Below are 18,967 nucleotides of genomic sequence, written 5' to 3'. Positions count from 1 at the left end.
TATTCCAGCTCAATCTTATAAAATAAGTGAGAAGAAGCTTTGAAATATCATCAGGCTATTTCTTAGTGCACTCTGTGTTTTCCTATCCAGATTATGGACATGTAAAGGGCAAGATCTTGTTTTATTTACAGGCTTAATTGATGGCACATTCATTCTGTACTGAGCTCTGAATCTAGTACTGGCCTATTACTTAGGTCTTTCCAATTGAAAGGACTTGACACTGGGAAGTAAGTGCTAAAGCAAAGGCTGGCAGGACCGAAGGGAATAAAAACCAAGAACATGACAGAACTGACCAGGCTGGGCAGCTGCTGCCACCGCTGAGGCTGACACTTGTACAGACTCCAGGAGCTCCACACCGTGGCTGACGTTGGGGGCCAGATCCCTCCCTGTGCTTCCTAAATTGTTATTGCAGCCTTTTTTTGTGTGCTTTATCCTGTAATCATCTGTCTCATTGTGCTCTTATTAATCCTAATTGTCTTTCATTAGAAGTTTTCTTCTTTCCTGGAGCAGCTGGTGGATTCAAACTGCATGCCTTTGGTATCACAGCACAGCTACTTACTACTAGGCCACTAGAGCTCCATTATATTGACTATGATGCATAGTATCTCTGTGAACAACACAGCTGAACCTTGTTCTATCCCACACCATCCTTGGAATCCCTGTCGTGTTTAAACCCACTGGTGGTAGTTACTGTGTCAGTCAGTCTAGTTGAGGGTCTTCCTCTCTTTCACTGACCCTTTATCTTTCCCAGCATGATGTCTCACTCCAAGTACTGGTTCTTTCTGAACTTACGCCCAAAATAAAGGAGACAAAGTTTCACTATCCTTGCCTCTACAGACCTCTCTGCACTCCCTTCAAGAATTATTTATTTGCTCTTTTGGCAGTTCATTCTCTTTTCAAATTAATTTTAATGACATGTTGTAAGGAGGGACTGGTCCTTGGAGAGGGACATCATGCTTGGGAGGATGGAGGGATGGAGTAGGAGGGGAAGACCCTCTATGAGGTGGATTGGTTCAGTGACTGGGGTAATCGGGATGGGTGTGTCAGAGGCAATGCGATTGGCACAGGATAGAGCAGGGTTTAGGGCTGTTGTACATAGGGTCACTATGAGTCGCAAGTGACTCGACAGCACATAACAACAACAACAACAATTTTAATGAAAGTTTACAGAGACTTTTCTTTTTATTTCCATTCATTCATTGTTACACACTTTCCTCCCTGTCCACTCCACCCCCCGAGTTTGCTTTTCGCTTTGAAAAGTAAAAAAAAATTCTTTCCTTTTTATACAATCTTTCCCACTCCAGTCCACTCCACTATGCAGCCTTCATTCTGGACTCCGGTCATGACAATACTACCTAATCATATATCTCTTTTAAACCGTTCTCTCCTTCATCTGTTTCAAAAAAGTGTATATTATTTATTCCCTCTTTTCTTAGTTTACCCCCAATCCTGATGTCAGTCCCGCTTTACAACAGTGGCATTATGCAGTATTTGTCCTTTCATGACCGAGATATTTCACTCAGTATAACATCCTCCAGGGTCACCCATTTTGTATAATATTTCATGAGTTCCTTGTTTTTCAATGCAGCATCGTATTCCATTGTGTGAATCTATCACTGCTTCTCTATCCATTCATTTGTTGATGGGCACTTGGGTTGTTTCCAACTCTTTGCTGTTGTGAACAAAAACACAATAAACACGGGTGTGAATGTATCTGCTTGAGGGCACAGTTATGGTTTCTTTAGGATATATCACCAGTGGTGGAATTGCTGGATCAAATGGTATTTCTTTTTTAAAAAAATATTTTTTAAAATTTATTATTAATTTCAATGAAAATTTACAGGGACTTTTTTGGATTTCCATTCATTCATTGTTGCACTCTTCATCCCTCCCAACCCTCCCCGCTAGTACACTACTCTCTTGGAAAAGTAAAAGAAAAATTCTTTCATTGTTTTACAATCCCTCCCCCCAGGTCCACTCCACTATACTGTCTTCACTCTGAACTCCTGTCATGACAAAAATAGCTAATAATTTTCCCTCTTAAACAGTTTTCTCCCTCATCTGTTTCAATGCAGTATACATTATTGAACCCGTCCTTCTCAGTCTCCTCCAAAACCCGAGGTCAGTCATGATTTACAACAGTGGCACCATGTACTATTTGTCCTTTTGTGACTGAGCTACTTCACTCAGCATAATGTCCTCCAAGGTCACCCATTTTTAATAATATTGCACGAGTTCCTTGCTTTTCAATGCAGCATAGTATTCCATTGTGTGGATATACCACAGCTTCTCTATCCATTCGTTTGTTGATGGATGGTCACTTAGGTTGTTTCCAACTCCTTGCTTCAAATGGTATTTTTATTTGCTACTTTTTGAGAAAGTGACATACTACCTTTCAGATTTGCTGTTCTTTTGGTGGGCTTGACCATGTCAACTTCTTCCTGGGTGGAGCACCCGTGTTCCTCCTATGTCAGTCTTCCTCTGTGTGTGTCTCTTGTTTGTTTGTTTTTCTCAGAAGTCATTAGACTTAGAATTCAATATACTCTAATATAATCTCACTAACAGGAAAAACCTACTTTCACACAAGAACGAATCCATGGCACAGGGGTCCGATTTCAACAGAGACTTAGGAGGGGGGATGCTACAGGTAAACCTGTAACACTCTCAAGACAAACTTGTTTTTCAAAAATTTCCTTACTACTTTCCTCATTTTCTTCCTGCTTTTAATGGAAGCACTTTAGCGTTTTATTGCTTAATATGATGGTTGTGGAAAAAAATAGTGTTTGACACATTTAAGAAGTCTATTCCATTTTTCTGGAAATGGCTGCTAAATTTGATCAAATGCTTTCTTTAACACTTACTGATATGACCATATGACTTTTCTTCTTTGATGAACTCATTTTTTAAGGAGTAGAAAATTAAAAAAGACATCTTACTTGAGGAGACAGGAGGCCTCCCTGAGGTGGTAACCCAGGGAGGGGTTGTGACCCAGGTGTCCATGTCACAGATACCAGGTTAATATCCCATTGAGGCCAAAGAAGCCAGTAGTCGGAGCACATTGCAAAGTGAACTCAAATTTAAAAGTCATTATTGTTGAGTCGGGGGCCAACTCATGGCTGGCCCTTCCTGGGTTTCCAAAGAGCTGCTAGCCGATTCGAACAGCCAGAGAGGCACTGACTTTAGGGTAAAAGTGAAGGGGAGGTGGAACTATGAAGCCCAGGCCACCACCTTGCCAAAATGCACTTTCTTGCCACAAGACGCCCTGAAAGAAAAGACCAGGTACCTCTGAGAGAACACTTAATGCCCCACTTACGCCAGGACTTCAAAAGCATCGATGAGCAGGCCTAATAGTAGATATTTCCATGTAATGGGCGGCACCCCATTACGCAAAGGCAGTGATGGACTTGCGTCATTTGTCAGCCTCAATTTATGGAAGCAGAAATTGCCTGAAAGAGCCAGGGGTCCCGTGCCCAAGCTCATCTAAGGCCAGAAGACAAGCCAAGGCACTCCAAAGTCAGACATTCCCCGGCACGGCCACAAGATGGGGTGAGCGCCTAGAGGGCCGAGGATGCTGCCCGTCGTAGGTCCCTCATTGCTACCCTCCCAGCCCAGCCACGGGTCCCGCCCGCCAGGGGAGGCGGGGTGGCACCCTATGAGCTGTCCACTCCCACCCGAGCCGAGAGCCACAGACAGAGCCGGGCGCACAGAGACGAGCGCGCACAGCCGTCGGTGCCCTTGACCATGGCCTCGGCCGTGTTCCTGCTCTGCCTGGCGCTGCTAGCTCCCGCGGCCCTGGGCGCCGGCATGGGCGCGTGTTACGATGGCGCGGGGCGCGCGCAGCGCTGTCTGCCGGAGTTCGAGAACGCCGCGTTCGGCAGGCGTGCTGAGGCCTCGCACACGTGTGGTCACCCACCCGAGGACTTCTGCTCGCACGTGGGCGCGCCGGGCGCTGCTGCGCAATGCCAGCGCTGCGACGCCGCAGACCCTGCTCGCCACCACAATGCCTCCTACCTCACCGACTTCCACAGCCAGGATGAGAGCACCTGGTGGCAGAGCCCATCCATGGCCTTCGACGTGCAGTACCCCACCTCAGTCAATATCACGCTCCGCCTGGGTAAGCACCACCCGGTCACAGCCACCTCTTCTCCATCACCATTCCAACCCTGGAGGGCAACAGAGGCTGCGATCAGCACCTTGACTGGGTGGGACGACCGAGATGGAGAAGGGAGCCAGGAACAGGATATATGCCCCTTGTGGTCCCCAACAACCTTGAGGGACCCTGAAGCCTCCGGGAGTGTTTTGCAGAGAGCCAAGTCTGGGTGCAATTACAATACACTGTAAAGGCTTTTCATTCCGGAACTGTTAATGGGGGAAGTGACCACCGAGGGGGTTAACTACTTAAGGGCAATCTCCTTCTTTTGGGTTTTGGGGTGAATCTTAGGGGCTCAGTGAACCCCAAAGCTGTGTGCAGCTTTTGAGTGTCTTTCTGGTATCAAGTTTCCACCACTGAGAAGGGTCCTGCCTCTCTGCTCTGCCTGTGCCTTCCTGCACCACCCCCATGTTGTCATTGTTGTTGTTATGTGGGGTTCAGTTGGAACCCACTCATAGGCTGACCCTCCAGTAAGTTTCCAGAAGATGTAAATTGCCTGGGAGGAAATTTCCCATCTTTCTCTTACAGAACAGATGGTGCATTCGAACCAAGTGCCTTTGAGTTGATAGTGCAACTCCTTATCAAGTTCAAAGTATAAACCAAAAAGAAAAAAAAAACCACCAAAACACCCCAAACCCATTGCCATCAAATGGATTCTGACTTGTGGTAACCCTGTAGAACGGGATGGAATTGCCTAATAAAGTCTCCAAGGGTATAAATCTTTATGGAGGCAGGCTGCCATGATGAGCTCAAACCTTTAACCTTTGACTTTACAGCGCAGTTCTTAACCTTCGCGCTCCCAGAGCTACTTCGCTAAAGCTGCTCAAAACAAATCCCCCGAGGTCAGTCTCTTCTGACTCACGGTGACCCTTAGATTTCCAAAGCCGTGCATTTATACGAAGCTCTTCTTCACGTCTTTCTCCTTCAAAGCAGCTGATGGATTTGAACTGCTGTCTTTTGAATAGCAGCTTAGTGCTTTTGCTAAGGTGTCACTTACTCTCTCATTCACTGCCAGAACCAATACATAACTGATCCTTCAGTGGGTTTTTGGAAGACTGGAAATCAAATGGAAGGAGATTATCCATCTTTCTGTAGTGGAGTTATGGTGGGTTTGAGTCAGAGAGAGAGCCATGGCTTTGGGGTTAGCAGTGCAACTCCCTACAGCAAAGTTTGGTGGACTACTCTGCCGAAGCTCCCGTCTGCCAAGATGTTGTTGTTGACTCTCCAGCTGGACCCAACCCATAGTTGATCCCCCAGTGGGTTTTCAGAAGCAGTAAATCACACAGGAGGAAATTGCCCACCTTTCTCCCCCAGAGCAGCCAGTGGATTCAAGTCTTTGCATTGGCAGTTCAATTCTTTACCACTGATCTGCATCTTACTTTGATCCACAATCAGTATACATGGTACCAGCAGTTAGGAGTTCGGGAGATGTAATGCACTGGGGAAAGTCCGCAGTTGGGGACTTCTCTAAATTATTGACAAGCAATGATGTAAGTTTGAGGACTTAGCTGTTCCTGATCCAGGCCATGGTCTTTTCAGTCATTTGCTATGTGTCTGAGAGCTGGACACTGAATAAACAGGAGAGAAGAATTGATGCCTTTGAGTTATGATGTTGGAGAAGAATACTGAATATCTCCTGGACTGCCAGAAGGACAAGCAGATATTTCCTGGAGAGGGTACAGCCAGTGTGCTCCCTGGAGGCAGAGGATGAACCTTTGTCTCACATGTTTTGGGCATGTTACTAGGAGAGACTATTCCTTAGAAAGGGATATCATGCTTGGAAACATGGAGGGACACCAAAAGAGAGGAAGACCATCAACAGGTGGATTGACACAGTGACCGCAGCAATGGGCTCGAGGGTGTCAGAGATTGTGAGGATGGCACACGATAGGACAAGGTTCAGATCTGTTGTTCATAGGGTCGCTATGAGTCATACTTGACCTGATGGCACCTAACAACAACAAACCATCAGAGCTCCCTTTGCTAAGCTGTAGGACCCCTTAAAAGCAGTTGCTGCTAAATGTTAAATTGACTCTGATCCCAAGTGTATCATATTAGCTTCTATCCCATATAGTTATCAAGGCTGTGACCTTTCAGAAGCAGATTGTCAGGCTTGTCCTCCCAGGTGCTCTCGTGTGGATTTGAATCACTAACCTTGCCTCTCGTAGCCACAAACTTACCCCTTAGTGCTCAGGAATCAGAATCCAGAGGCCTGATCCCAGCCCTCTCTCCCCAGCCACGCCTTCTCTCTGGAGACCGGAAGCCCTTCACCCTGCCCAGTCCTTTCTGGCCCTTGTTTGTTTGATCCTCTGCACTGAGTTCAGCATCTTATTCACTGCAGTCCCCACAGCTCTTCCAGGGAGAATATGTTTTCACAAGCACACACTCCTTTATCTGCAATGTCAAAGTCCCTCAAAGCTTTGAAAAACGAAAAGATTTTTCATTCTTTTTTAATAACTCATTTTGACTGCTGAATCTGACCTGAGGCTATTTATAGTCTTTTTAGCCCACTTAGTGTGAATATTCATACAATTTGCTACTGAAATCTCATTTGAGTACAGCCCGAAGCTCCATCCCCTGCTGGGGGCGTGATGGTGAGTGCACGGCAGCATCCTAAAACCCTAGACATTCTGAAACACATCTGGATCCAAGGAGTTTGGACAAGGCATTTTGGAATTGGGTCTCTACTTTTCAGATGAGAACAATTCAGACTCGGAGAAGTCAAGTGTTTTACCCAAAGACACACAGCTAGTACGTGAGAATCATCAGGAACCCCTTGCCTAAACTCCCTGCCTTGAATTCCACTCTTCATCTACAAAGCTGGCTGTTCCTAGCCTGAGGCGACAGTGCCGTTGGGAGGACTGAGAAATTGTTCTGGGGAGAAGGGAGCATGGATCCTGAGTCTCCTCATCAGGGCAGGCTGGAGCAGGTTCCGGCAGAGTGCTAGCTGCTTCCTGGGGTGTCATCACCTGCATAGGGTGGGGGGTGTCTCTGCCCACATAGGGGTAACAGGAAGCCAGTGAAGGTAAGAGGCTAAAGGGGATGCTAGCTGTTTGGTTCTGGCAGGACCCCAAGGAGAAGGAATCTGGGACAGAGTGGGGGCTTGTGAAGGAGACACATTGTTCTATGACAGAGGATGTGGGCTTGGCTGATGTGTAACATGTGTCAGTGGGACCCAGGACCAGCAGGAGAAAGCAGCTCATTCTGGTAGTAACAATGGAAGGGCAGAGAAAAGGGAGGGAGGCGTCAAATTTTTTTGTATTTGAGAGCAATTCCTACTTGGTGAGGGAGCTCTGGTGGCCTATTGGGTAAGGAATTGCTCTGCCAACCCAGTGCCTGGCAGTTTGAACCAGTGGGAGAAGGATGGGCAGTCTCCTCCTGTGTGATTTACAACTTCTGAAAAGCTGCTGGAGGGTCAGCTATGGGTCGGTCCTGACCAGAGGGCACATAACAACAATCCATTTGGTGGCTCACTAGTGCTTCTGTGGAAGAAAGATGTGGCAATCTGTTACCATAGAGATTCCACCTTTGGAGTCATTTCCACTTTGTTCTGGGGAGGGCGTGTCATGAGGCAGGATTGACTGGAATTCAGTGGGGCTCCATTTACTGTTTGCTGAGTGCTGAGCCCTGTGCTTTGGCTGGAGAGCTCACTGAACTCTGCCTGGAGCCCTTGGAGGCACTGTGGTTCCCATTCCTCTGTAAGCAAATAATCCCTGAGGCTCAGAGAGGCTTTGTGCCAGAAAGGGCAGAACCAGTCTTCACTCTACCACATCTCACCTGAGCCATTGCCCTTCCCATTGTGTTGTTCAGCTCCAGGTACAAAGAAGGTCCTACAGGAGTGTTTGTCCAGTTAATGAATGATGAACGAATGAAGGTGCCACTTCCTCTGCCCTGTGCTTTTAGGCTTAGCTTGTTGTGCTATGCTATCGAGTCAGAAGCAACTCATAGCTGACCTGACGGAAGAGATTGCCCACCTTTCTCCTGTGGAGCTGCTGTAGATTCAAACCATGTACCTTTGAGTTGGCAGTGCAACTCTTTACCCAGTAAGCCATCAGAGCTCCCTAGGCTCAGCTTGCTGCTCTGTACTGTCAGGTTGGAGCCAACTCATGGCTGCCCCTCCAGCAGATTTTCAGAGGCTTGAAATCACATGGGAGGAGATTTCCCATCTTTCTCTGGAGGAGCAGCTGGTGGATTGAACCATGTGCCTTAGGGATGGCAATGCAACTCCTTGCCCACTGGGCCACCAGAGTTCCCTTAGGTTTCTTTAAAAGAAATGTTAGAAAAACAACTATGAGATATCATCTCACCCCAGTTAGAATAGCAAAATTTAACAGAACAGCAAGCAACAAATGCTGGTGAGGCTGTGGAGAAACTGGAACCCTTATTCGCTGTTGGTGGAAGTGTAAAATGGTGCAACCACTGTGGAAGGTGGTATGGCACTTTCTCAAAAAGTTGAAAATAGAAATACCATTTGACCCAGCAATTCCACCACTGGGAATATATTGTTGTTGTTGTTGTTATGTGCCGTCTAGTCGCTTGTGACCCACAGCGACCCTTTGTACAACAGCCTTAAACTCTGCTCTGTCCTGTGCCAATCGCACTGTCTCTGACATACCATCCCGCTTACCCCAGTCACTGAATCAATCCACCTCATAGAGGGCCTTCGCCTCCTGTGCTGTCCCTCCACCCTCCCAAGCATGATGTCCCTCTCCAAGGACCAGTCTCTCCTTACAACATGTCCAAAGTATGTTAGACGGAGCGTCAGAATCCTTGCCTCCAAGGAGCCTTCTGGTTTAACCCTTTCCAGGATGAATCTGTTTGTTTTCCTAGCAGTCCATGGTACCCTCAAAACTCTTCTCCAGCAAGAAACCATAACTGACATCCAGATATATACACGCCCATGTTTATCATGTCTTTGTTCGTGATAGCAAGGAGTTGGAAACAACCTAAGTGCCCATCAACAAACGAATGGATAGAGAAGCTGTAGTATATTCACACAATGGGATACTCCACTGCATTGAAAAACAAGGAACTCATACAATATTATCCAAAGTGGGTGACCCTGGAAGACACTACGCTGAGTGAAGTCTCTCAGTCACAAAAGGACAAATACTGCATGGTGCCGCTGTTGTAAAACAGGACTGAACTCGAGGTTGCGGGGAGACTGAGAAAGATGGGTTCAATAATGTAAACTTCGTTGAAACAGATGAGGGAGAAAACTGTTTAAAAGGGATATGTGATTAGGTATTTTTGTCATAACAGGAGTCAAGTGCGAAGGCTGCATAGTGGAGTGGACCTAGGGGAGGGATTGTGAAACAATGAAAAACTTTTACTTTTACTTTTCCAAGATGGTAGTGTACTAGGGGGGAGGGTTAGGAGGGAAGAAAAGTGCAAAAATGAATAAATGGAAATCCAAAGTCTCTGTAAATTTTCATTGAAATTAATAATAAATTTTGGTGAGCTCTGGTGGCCTAGTGGTAGGAAACTGCACTGCAATCCCAGAGGTGCGCGGTTCAAATCCACCAGATGCTCTGCTGAAGAAGGAGGAACAATAGCCTCCTGTACCAGTCAGATCCAATTTGACGGCACACACATAAAAAGAATAAATAAATAAATAAAAATTAAAAAATAAATTAATAATAAACTTTTAAAAAAGATTTACAGCCTTGGAAACAAAAAAAAGAAAAGAAGAAGAAACATTAGAGTTCATTTTTGCTTGTTCATAGAGGTAGAATAGGGTAGAAAACACAAAATAGGGGCTTTGACCAGGGTCTTTGACCTCAGGCTCAGCACAGCAAACACTGGGCAAGTGACTTTGCCTCTTTGCACTTCAGATTTCTCATCTGTAAAATAGGGGTGAGAGTTGCTACCTCTTGAGATGACTGTGTAGGTCCCATGAGCTCGGGTTGGTCAAATACATCCAGGAGCCTTCATAGGCCTGGTTCTCTGCTGAGAACAGCTCAGAGCTGAGGCTCCCTGCAAGCAAGGCTCCAGGTCAGGATTGAGAAATGTTGGGCCTGGCCAGCCTGCTCCCCAAGAGACACCCTGGGCCCTGCTTACGCACAAGAAGAGCTGGGGTTCCACAGCAGCCCCAGGTTCCACTCATTTGTGGTTCCGTGTGACTTTGGTCAGCTCCAAGCTAAGCCGGGGATTGCATAATACTGGAGGAAGGAGAGCTCTGGCGTGTCAAAGTTATTTATTATCTCAGGATCCCCCTCCACTGTGCCATATCCCCCTGGAAATGGGACTCTTGGTCTCCAGTGGAGGCCCTTTCTTCTCAGTCCTCAGGCCACCTCTGCTGGCCTCATCCCAGACTCCATCACTCCCCACTCCTTGAAGGCCATTGGGAGGGGAGAGTGGACCTTCTGCTCTGAGGGGGCGGCTGCCTTGGAGGAAGCCGGTGAAGGGCAGGGGAGGGAGAGGCCGCCAGTCAGCCTGCGACAGAGGTCACTGCTTTCCCAGCCCCCTGAGAGCTCCCAGACATCTGTTCCAAATCCTGCAGTCTCTGAGCTGAGCTTTCCTGTCTGGGATGAAAGGCAGCAGTGGGGGCTGGCAGCTCCCAGCCTCCACTACGGCCCAGGGAAGCCGGACCAGGTGGCCAGCGGAAAGGGGCCAGGGAGGAGGATGGTCATCAGAGGTAGCAGACACTTCTGGAGGTCATAGACCACCAGTCCCCCAACCTAGCAAGGTTCATTCTTTTATCGATGAGCAAACTGAGGCTCTGAGGCTGAATTCGGCTACACAGTCAATAAAAGCTGGAGGCAAGGCTTGAACTCCGCCTGGCCTGACCCCCAGCCCACGCCCCCAACTCCAAATCATTTAGGAGTGATGTATGTTTGTTATGATTCAAGCCTTGGTCCTGGGCAGAACTGAGTGCAGGCCTCGGCAAACTTGGGTGCTGGTTCTCCAACTCGTTTGCTTGAATTCCTGAAAAACTCCTAGAACCCCAGAAAGACCCCAGGCCCCCCACAGTTAAGTTCTGAACCCCTGAGACAAGGGGAAGCAGCAGGAAGGAAAGTAGGGGGAGTCAGCCCCATGGTGCTGCCCTATGTGTAGCGAGGGGATTTCCTCATCGCAGGCGTCCCTCAGTCACTCAGTATCCACCAAATCTTGATGGTGCTGGCCGTGGGGAGACAGCTGTGAGCGAGAACCCTATACAGGCCCACCCCTGTGGAGTTCATGGCTCCCTTAAAGACATGTCATGCCAAGGAATTCCCTGAGTGAGATGCTCACTCGGGGTGAATGAATCTCCGCTGGGGCCAGAAAGGGCACGGCTGAGATTGGAAGGAAGGTTGGAATTGACAGAAGAGGGAAGGACATTCCAAGTTCAGGTGATAGACATGACCAGGCAGCTCAGTGTGTCCTTGGACCCCCAAGGCCTGGATGGCTGGAGAGAGGGAAATGAGGAGACGAGGAGACAGTGGAGGAGACTGTGGGGCCTGGGCGGCCTCTGAGATGCCCCAAAGGCAGCTGAGTCTCCCGCACTTTGGCTCCATTGTGCTTTTCTGTCAAGTGAGAAGCTGTGTTTCCCTTGGCTGAGGCAGCGCTGGAGGGCTGAGGCCTCCTGCCTTCTCTCTGGGGGTTCTGGCTGGAACACTGGGCCCCAGGCGGGTAGGGGTCAAGGCAACAGCCCTGGTTAGCATCCACTCACAGAAGTGAGCCTTACAGCACCCGGGCTCAGCTGTCTTTGGGGCTGGCCAGGCGCTGCAGGACTGGGTGTCACCTTCTTTACAGGTTAGAACTGGCTGCCCATGGGCCTCCCCACTGCCCAGTCTCCAGACCATTTCCACCTTGCCTGCCCCTCTGGTTGCAGCCAGCTGCCTTCAGCAGGGCCATGAGGGGCTCACTCTCTTCCTCCTGGGTCTTAGATTTGCTGCTGTTTCTGTCCACTCCTCACCTTCTGGCTAATATACATCATCACTCAGTGAAAAGCAGTTGTGTCTCTCTGTGCTGGAGTCCTTCTGCCAAGTCCTGAGAGAAAGCCACAGACAAGCTCCTGCCTGTCTCCCTTAGCTTAGAGGTGACCATCCCAGACAGCAGCCCCCGCCCCATTCCAAGACTACGCAGACACCCTACTTGTGCATTTTTTTTTAATTGGATACTTTTCTTTGGGTGTTACTTGTGCATTCTTGCAGCCCCTCATGCTCCCTGCATTGCAGGCCAGGTCGTGCTGTGTTGAGGTTTGGGGTTTGTTTGTATCTGTCATGAGCTTGGGAGAGCCTGTTTTCACAGCTGTCCCACAGTGCCCAGCACAGGACCCACAGCTCAGTAGGTGCTGGGTGTTTGTTAAATGGATGAATGGAATAGCACAGACGTCAGCTGTGTGCTTGGTCCTCCCCAGGGAAGAGCTCTGGTGGTGCAGTGTGGGTGAATGCTTGGCTCTACACCAAGAGGCAGGAGCTTAAACCCACCAGTCTGCTTCTGTAAAGCTTCAAGGCCTCAGACACCACGCAGGGCAGTGTTACTTCGTCCTGTAGGTCTGCTGTTGGAATCGATCAATGGCAATGGGCTTGATTTTGGTTTTCAGGCATGTCCTATGTCTGGGACTGTTCTGAGTGCTTTACAAGTATTTGCTCATTTATCACTGTTTTTACACCCATTCTGGGAAACTGTTTCAGTGGTGGAACTCTCCGCTTCCCTGTGAGAGACCCAGGTTCAGTTCCCTGCTGATACGCCTTAGACACCACCATCAGTCCTTCCGTGGAGGCTCGTGTGATGCTGGACCGGTTTCAGCAGAGCTTCTGGAGTAAGACAAAGTAGGAAGAAAGGCCTGAACATTATCATTGTTCATTGCTGTTGAGTCAGAAGTGTCTCCTAGCTGATCCTCCAGAGGCTATAAATTGCATGGGAGGAGATTGTCCACCTTTCTCCCAAGGAGCAGCTGGTGGATTTGAACCACTTGCCTTAGGGTTGGCAGCACAATTCCTTACCCAGCAGGCCACCAGCGTGCCCTCTTCTGAAAAGTAGCCAAGGAAAGTTCTGTGAATCACAGTGGTCCAGTCTGCAGCTAATCCTGGAGGAGGCGCAGAACAGGGGGTGCTTTGTCCCTTTGTGCATAGGGTCATCATGAGTTAGGGACCAAACTCAGTGACAGTTCACAATAACGTTAACGCACCAGTTTGGCTAATGGGGAAACTGAGGCACAGCCTCCAAGTCACTTGCCCAGTTAACCTGATGTTCTAGAGTTAATGAGTGGAGGAACTGAGATGTGAGCCCCAGGATATCATGTCTACATAGCATTTCTTCTCTGTGAACCAGGGAGTGGATGAACATCGGCATGAATGAATGGAGGACCCAGTTCTCTTACTTAGCTAGTACTGCAGTAACAGAAATACCGCAATCGGATGCTGTCAACAGCCGGAGATAGCTTTCCTCACAGCTGGGGAGCCTGGACGTCCCAGTTCAGAGCGCAGGCTCTGGCGGAAGGCTTTCCGTCTCTGTCAGCTCTGAAGGAAGGTCCTTGTCTCTGCTGCTTCTGTTTCCTGGGTCCTTGGAGAGCTCCACATGGCGTCTCATCAATCTTCCATCTCTGCTTGCTTATTTAATCTCTTTTATATCTCAAAAGAGATTGATTCAAGACCTACGACACTAATCCTGCCTCATTAACATAACAAAGACAACCATTCCCAAATGGGATTGTGAGCCCAGGCACAGAGGCAGGGATTTATTTTAGGGGGACATAATTCACTCCATAACTTCAATCTTGCAGATGCATCCCACACCCCTCAGCCATAGCATTCACAAAGACCCAAGATTCCTCCTGGTCTTTTCACCCCCTCCCCGCCCCACTCTACTCATGAACGTCCCGGACTCCGGTCCCTTCAGGCACCTCCCTATCCTAATATCCTTCATCTCTGTGCCAGGCCTTCCACCAGGCAGACTCTCACCCATCTGACACCCTGGGTTTGGCCAGTTGAGGTGATGGCAGCCATTGAAGACTCTACCCTCCCTGAGTCTTCCACCTGAGCCCTTGCATGGTGTTCAAGCCAAGGCTGCATGCAAAACTTAAACCTGCTGTTGTTAGTTGTTATGTGCCGTCGAGTCGCTTGCGACTCATAGCGACCCTACGTACAACAGCCCTAAACTCTGCTCTGTCCTGTGCCAATCGCACTGTCTCCGACACTCCCATCCCAATTATCCCAGTCACTGAATCAATCCACCTCATAGAGGGCCTTCCTCTCCTGCGCTGTCCCTCCACCCTCCCAAGCATGATGTCCTTCTCCAAGGACCTGTCTCTCCTCACAACATGTCCAAAGTATGTTAGACGGAGCCTCAGAATCCTTGCCTCCAAGGAGCCACCCGGTTTAACCCTTTCCAGGATGAATCTGTTTGTTTTCCTAGCAGTCCATGGTATTCTCAATACTCTTCTCCAGCACCACAGCTCAAAGGCATCAATTCTCCTTCTATCCTCCTTGGTCATTGTCCAACTCTCTGATGCATAACAAGTGATTGCGAAGACTATGGCCTGTATCAGACGCACCTTAGTCTCCAGAGAGACACTGCTACAATGCTAAAAATTATGATTCTGAACATTAGACGTTGAATGTCATGTGAGGACCTTAGACTTAGGGTTCAAGAGTCAAAAAAGGGATTACACCTCCCTCCTTCTCTTCCCCACATCTAGCCCCATCTCTCTGTGCACCCAAGTCAGAGACCCAAGAGTCAAAAGTGATTCTTTCCTCTCTTTGGTCCTTTGATTATGGCACCCACCAGACCATTATCTGTAATACCCTGTGTGTTTGTTCCTACTCAAGCCCTCACCTGCTCCTAGGCTCATTGTCATGGTCTTGGAGAAATTCCCATTGTCATCAAGTTGGAACTGACTCATAGCTGATCCTCCAGTGGGTTTTCAGAGGCTGTAAACTGCACGGGAAGAGATTGTTAATCTTTCTCTCATGATGCTGCTGCTGGACTCAAACATCTTTTGGATTGGCAGTACGACTCTACTCACCAGACCACCAGGACTCCCTCAAAGGCCCTACTACTTCTCACTGTATTTCGCTCGGTCTTGTCTCAGCTCAGGCTGAGCCTCAGAATCCTCCCCAACACAAAGCCCTGGGCAGTACTCCATCTGCTCTCCCCTGGACAGATAATGGGCTCAGTGATCCTGATTCTTCTTTGGGGCTCAGACTCTTGGTCCTGAGATGGGAGGGTTGAAATGAGTCCCAAGAGTGTTCAGCCAGTCTCTTGTGAAGTCTGGCACCATGGTCATGGGGCATCTCCATCTCCTGCCAGGGATTCACCACACCCAGAATTGCCCAGAGCGAGGATGGAGAAGGAAGGGCTGGCATGGGGGTGGGAGGTGGCCTAATGGTGGGCTTGAAGGGTCTTGCTGCGCTCTCCCTGCAGTCTGGCTACAGCTCCCTGGCTTGGCCCTGACTTCCCCAGAGGCCAGCGTGGTCTTGCCCATGCATTCTCCATCACTTCTCCACCCTGCCCCCTCCAGCCCCACCTCCCAGGCCACTGCTCCCCAGATGGCTCCAATTAAAGGGCTTTGTTTTGTTTCCATCTTCCCAAAATAAGCTTCCCCTGTTTCGTGCTCGCATTCTGTTCAGTGCCGGATGTGGGCGGCTTGGTTTTATGACCGGCCTTGGTGTCAGTCGTGACGGGCTGTATGTCCCAGCTGGTTGGAGAGGACACCACTTGGTGTGCGGATGCTTGGCTTGAGTTGAGTCTCTGCTGTATGGCAGCTGGGCCAGGGTACAGGTGGAGACTAGAGACGGGGGTGGAGACCACCACGGACACCAGCAGCCTCTTCTCCCTGGGATTACGCAGTGTCTTAACACGTTGCTGCAAATGGCGGTAAAAAAAATGTATTTCTAAGCACGGTCATCAATTTAAAAGTGTGCGGCAACGTGTTAAACAGGATTGGTGTAGGGCTGTGACGCTGGGGCAGGCAAGCTGGTGGTGGAGGGGAGGGGAGGAGAGACTTGGCTGTAATATGTTGGGCAAGTCCGTTTCTCCTCTCTGAACCTCAGTAAAACACACAATGATGGGACTGTTAGGGAGTCTCAAGGATACAGGGCCTTGAGGTTTTTACTGATGCGCCTGGTATACAGTCGTTAGCTGACTTGTCCACACACTCACTGTCTTAACCATTCTGTTGGATCTACCTGCCTCACTCCTTATAGTTACAAGTTTGGCTCCATCCTGACTAGGTCGGTGCGAAGCATTTCTTTATTGAGCATCTACTGTGTGCAGGCGCTATGCTCAGCAGTATGGCTTCACAGCTCCCACTCCGGGGGAGTCACAGGATTCAGAGCCTTGGTGAGGCACACACACCCATCAAGGGTGAGCTGAGGTCCCAAAGACGAACAGCAATTTATAGGAGAGGCAGTGTGTTTTGGGCTGGAGAGGGAGGCAGGAGGGGTCAGTGTCCAGGAGGGAGGTGGAGGCTTACGGTCAGTCTTGTAAGCTATTGGGTGAGCAGGATGTGTGGAGTCTAGCCAGGTGAAGAGCAAGGAAAAGCATCCAAAGCACAGGGAACAGTGCAGTGGGTAGCTGAGAGGTAAGGCGATTTCATGTCCGCAAACAGCATCATGTCAACCTCATGAAATGACTGGTGTTGACGTTGGCCCAGCTTCCCTTATAGAACACATCTGTCCAAGTGCAATTACTCTGGAGCCTCATTGGGCCAGAGAGCTTGGTAGGGCTAGGCCTACAAATCTAATCTTTGTCACTGTTTAGAAGATCTCAAGACTGCTTCATTCCCTAGCTTCCAATTTGCCTTTGTCAGAAACCTTTTGGTCACAAAGCGAGGATTAAGTTGTGTTTGTGGCTCTTCTAATTAACTCTCAAAACAAAAAAGTTCCTGCTGCATCTCTGTGATGTTCTCACATTTCTCTCACCTCCTGGGTTGGTGAGGGAAAGGGAAAACCATTTCATAGTAGCACGTGATGTTGCTTGTGTGCGTGAAACCCCAGTGACTGCCTTTTTCCGATAGCAGTTCTGGCCGCCAGCTACCTTTTAAGCAGCTCCAAGCTCCCCTCCCTGGAGGTGTCTGGCTGCTGGATGTTTACCAAGGAGTCTGTGCCTGCGACCCCACAGCATCCCCCCATACGGCTTCCTTTAGTGAATGTGAACCTGGGCTAACCCGCCCCTTGTCCTTGGGGCCCCCAAATGTCACAGGAGGGGACACTGGGCCACTCCCACACACTGGCTCCATCAGCCACACATGCTTTGTTTTAAGGGGCTCAGGGCTGGGAGTGCCAAGCTGGGCTGCAACTTTACTTTGAAAAAACATCTTAAAACAGAACATGGCAAAGCAGTTCCTTTTTAAAAATAAAAATGAGTGTTTTTTCCAGGTTTTAAATTAGAATGAGCTTAATGAGAGAAAAGTTGGAAAGTATAGAAAAAAAATGAAAAGGAAGGAAAAGTTATGGAACGTCCTACGCCCCGCGGAGCACAGCATCGAGCTGTGTGTGTCTGTCTTTTCTATCTGTTCTCTTGGGCTTTTTAAAATGTAAATCTGGTGGTTCTCTCTGTATAATCTTGATTTTTATTTAATATTGAAATGTAAGATTTTCTCTAGCTATAAGCCCTTTGTCAACTATTTCTATGGCTGTAGCAATCTATCACATGACTTTATGTTCTACAATTTCCCTTAGAGTTCTTTTTTCCTCATTTGCTTAGACTCTTCTTGTTTGACTTTTTAGGAGTGAAATTCCTCTGTCAAAGACCAGAATATTTCTGTTGTCATCACACTGCCTTTCTAGAAGAAAAAGATCTCTTTTCTTTATTACAACAAATTTATTGAGCTGTAACACATACCATATAATACAACCTACCTAAAGTATAAAATTCAATGGATTTTTAGTATATTTAGTATTTAAATTGGCAGCATCATGATAGATGGAGAAGAGATTGAGGTTGTTAACAGTTACAGCTTGCTCAGATCCACAATCAACATCCTTGGCACCAGTAGTCAGGAAATCAAAAGACAAATTGTATTAGGTAAATCTGCTGTTAGGGACCTTTCTAAAGTACTGAGAAGCAACAATGTCAGTCTAGAGACTAAGGTGCACCTGATCCAGGTAATGATCTTCACAAGGGCTTGCTGGGCATCAGAGAGCTAGACAATGACTAAGGATGTCAGAAGAAGAATTGATGCCTTTGAGTTGTGGTGCTGGAGAAGAGTCTTGGGTATATCATGGACCACCAAGAAAACAAATAGGTCTATCTTGGAGAAAGTGAAAACAAGTTTCTCCTTGAAGCCTAAGATTTTGAAGCTTCATCCCACTTTGGGCATGTGGCCAGGAGGGGTCAGTCCTTGGGGAAGGACATCATGCTTGGAAGGGTGGAGAGACAGCACAGAAGAGGAAGACCCTAGATGAGATGGATTAATACAATAAGTAGGGCAATGGTGGTAGGTGTTTCAGGGTCAGTGAGACTGGCTCAGGATAGGGCAGGCTTCAGAGCTGTTGTACATAGTGTCGCTATGAGTCACAGGTGACTTGATGGCACATAACAACAACAACATGTTGTTATATATTATCAAGTTGGAACTGATTCATAGCTGACCCTCCAGCAGGTTTTCAGAGACTGTAAACTGCACAAGAATAGATTGCCCATCTTTCTCCCATGGAGTGGCTGGTGGATTTGAACAGCAAACTTTTAGGCTAATAAAACAGTTCTTATAACTAAGCCACCAATGCTCCCCCTAAATATTTGGTATGTATTATACCATATTGTATTAGTATAATATATACTAAATATTTATTTAAATACATCAGCAGAGAACTGCCAGAAGTCCAGGCTGGGTTTAGAAGGGATCGTGGTACTAGGGATATTGTTGCTGATGTTAGATGGATCTTGGCT

General features: G+C 48.1%; 1 protein-coding gene across 1 annotated transcript in view; it reads left to right on the top strand.

The window, feature by feature from the left end:
• Positions 1-3,741: 3,741 nt before the first annotated feature.
• Positions 3,742-18,967, top strand: part of LAMC3 (laminin, gamma 3) — a 94,040-nt gene continuing 78,814 nt past the window's right edge. Inside the window, exon 1 of the mRNA XM_006892446.1 lies at positions 3,742-4,114. Within this exon, the coding sequence (XP_006892508.1) occupies positions 3,742-4,114 (373 nt within the window). The remainder of the gene's footprint in view (positions 4,115-18,967) is intronic.

This window comes from Elephantulus edwardii, unplaced genomic scaffold, assembly GCF_000299155.1.
Source record: "Elephantulus edwardii isolate Elephantulus edwardi_28Jun2011 unplaced genomic scaffold, EleEdw1.0 scaffold00116, whole genome shotgun sequence".
Classification (NCBI taxonomy): Eukaryota; Metazoa; Chordata; class Mammalia; order Macroscelidea; family Macroscelididae; genus Elephantulus; species Elephantulus edwardii.
Note: the sequence above shows the minus strand (reverse complement) of the source record. Positions and strands in the feature narration are given on the sequence as shown.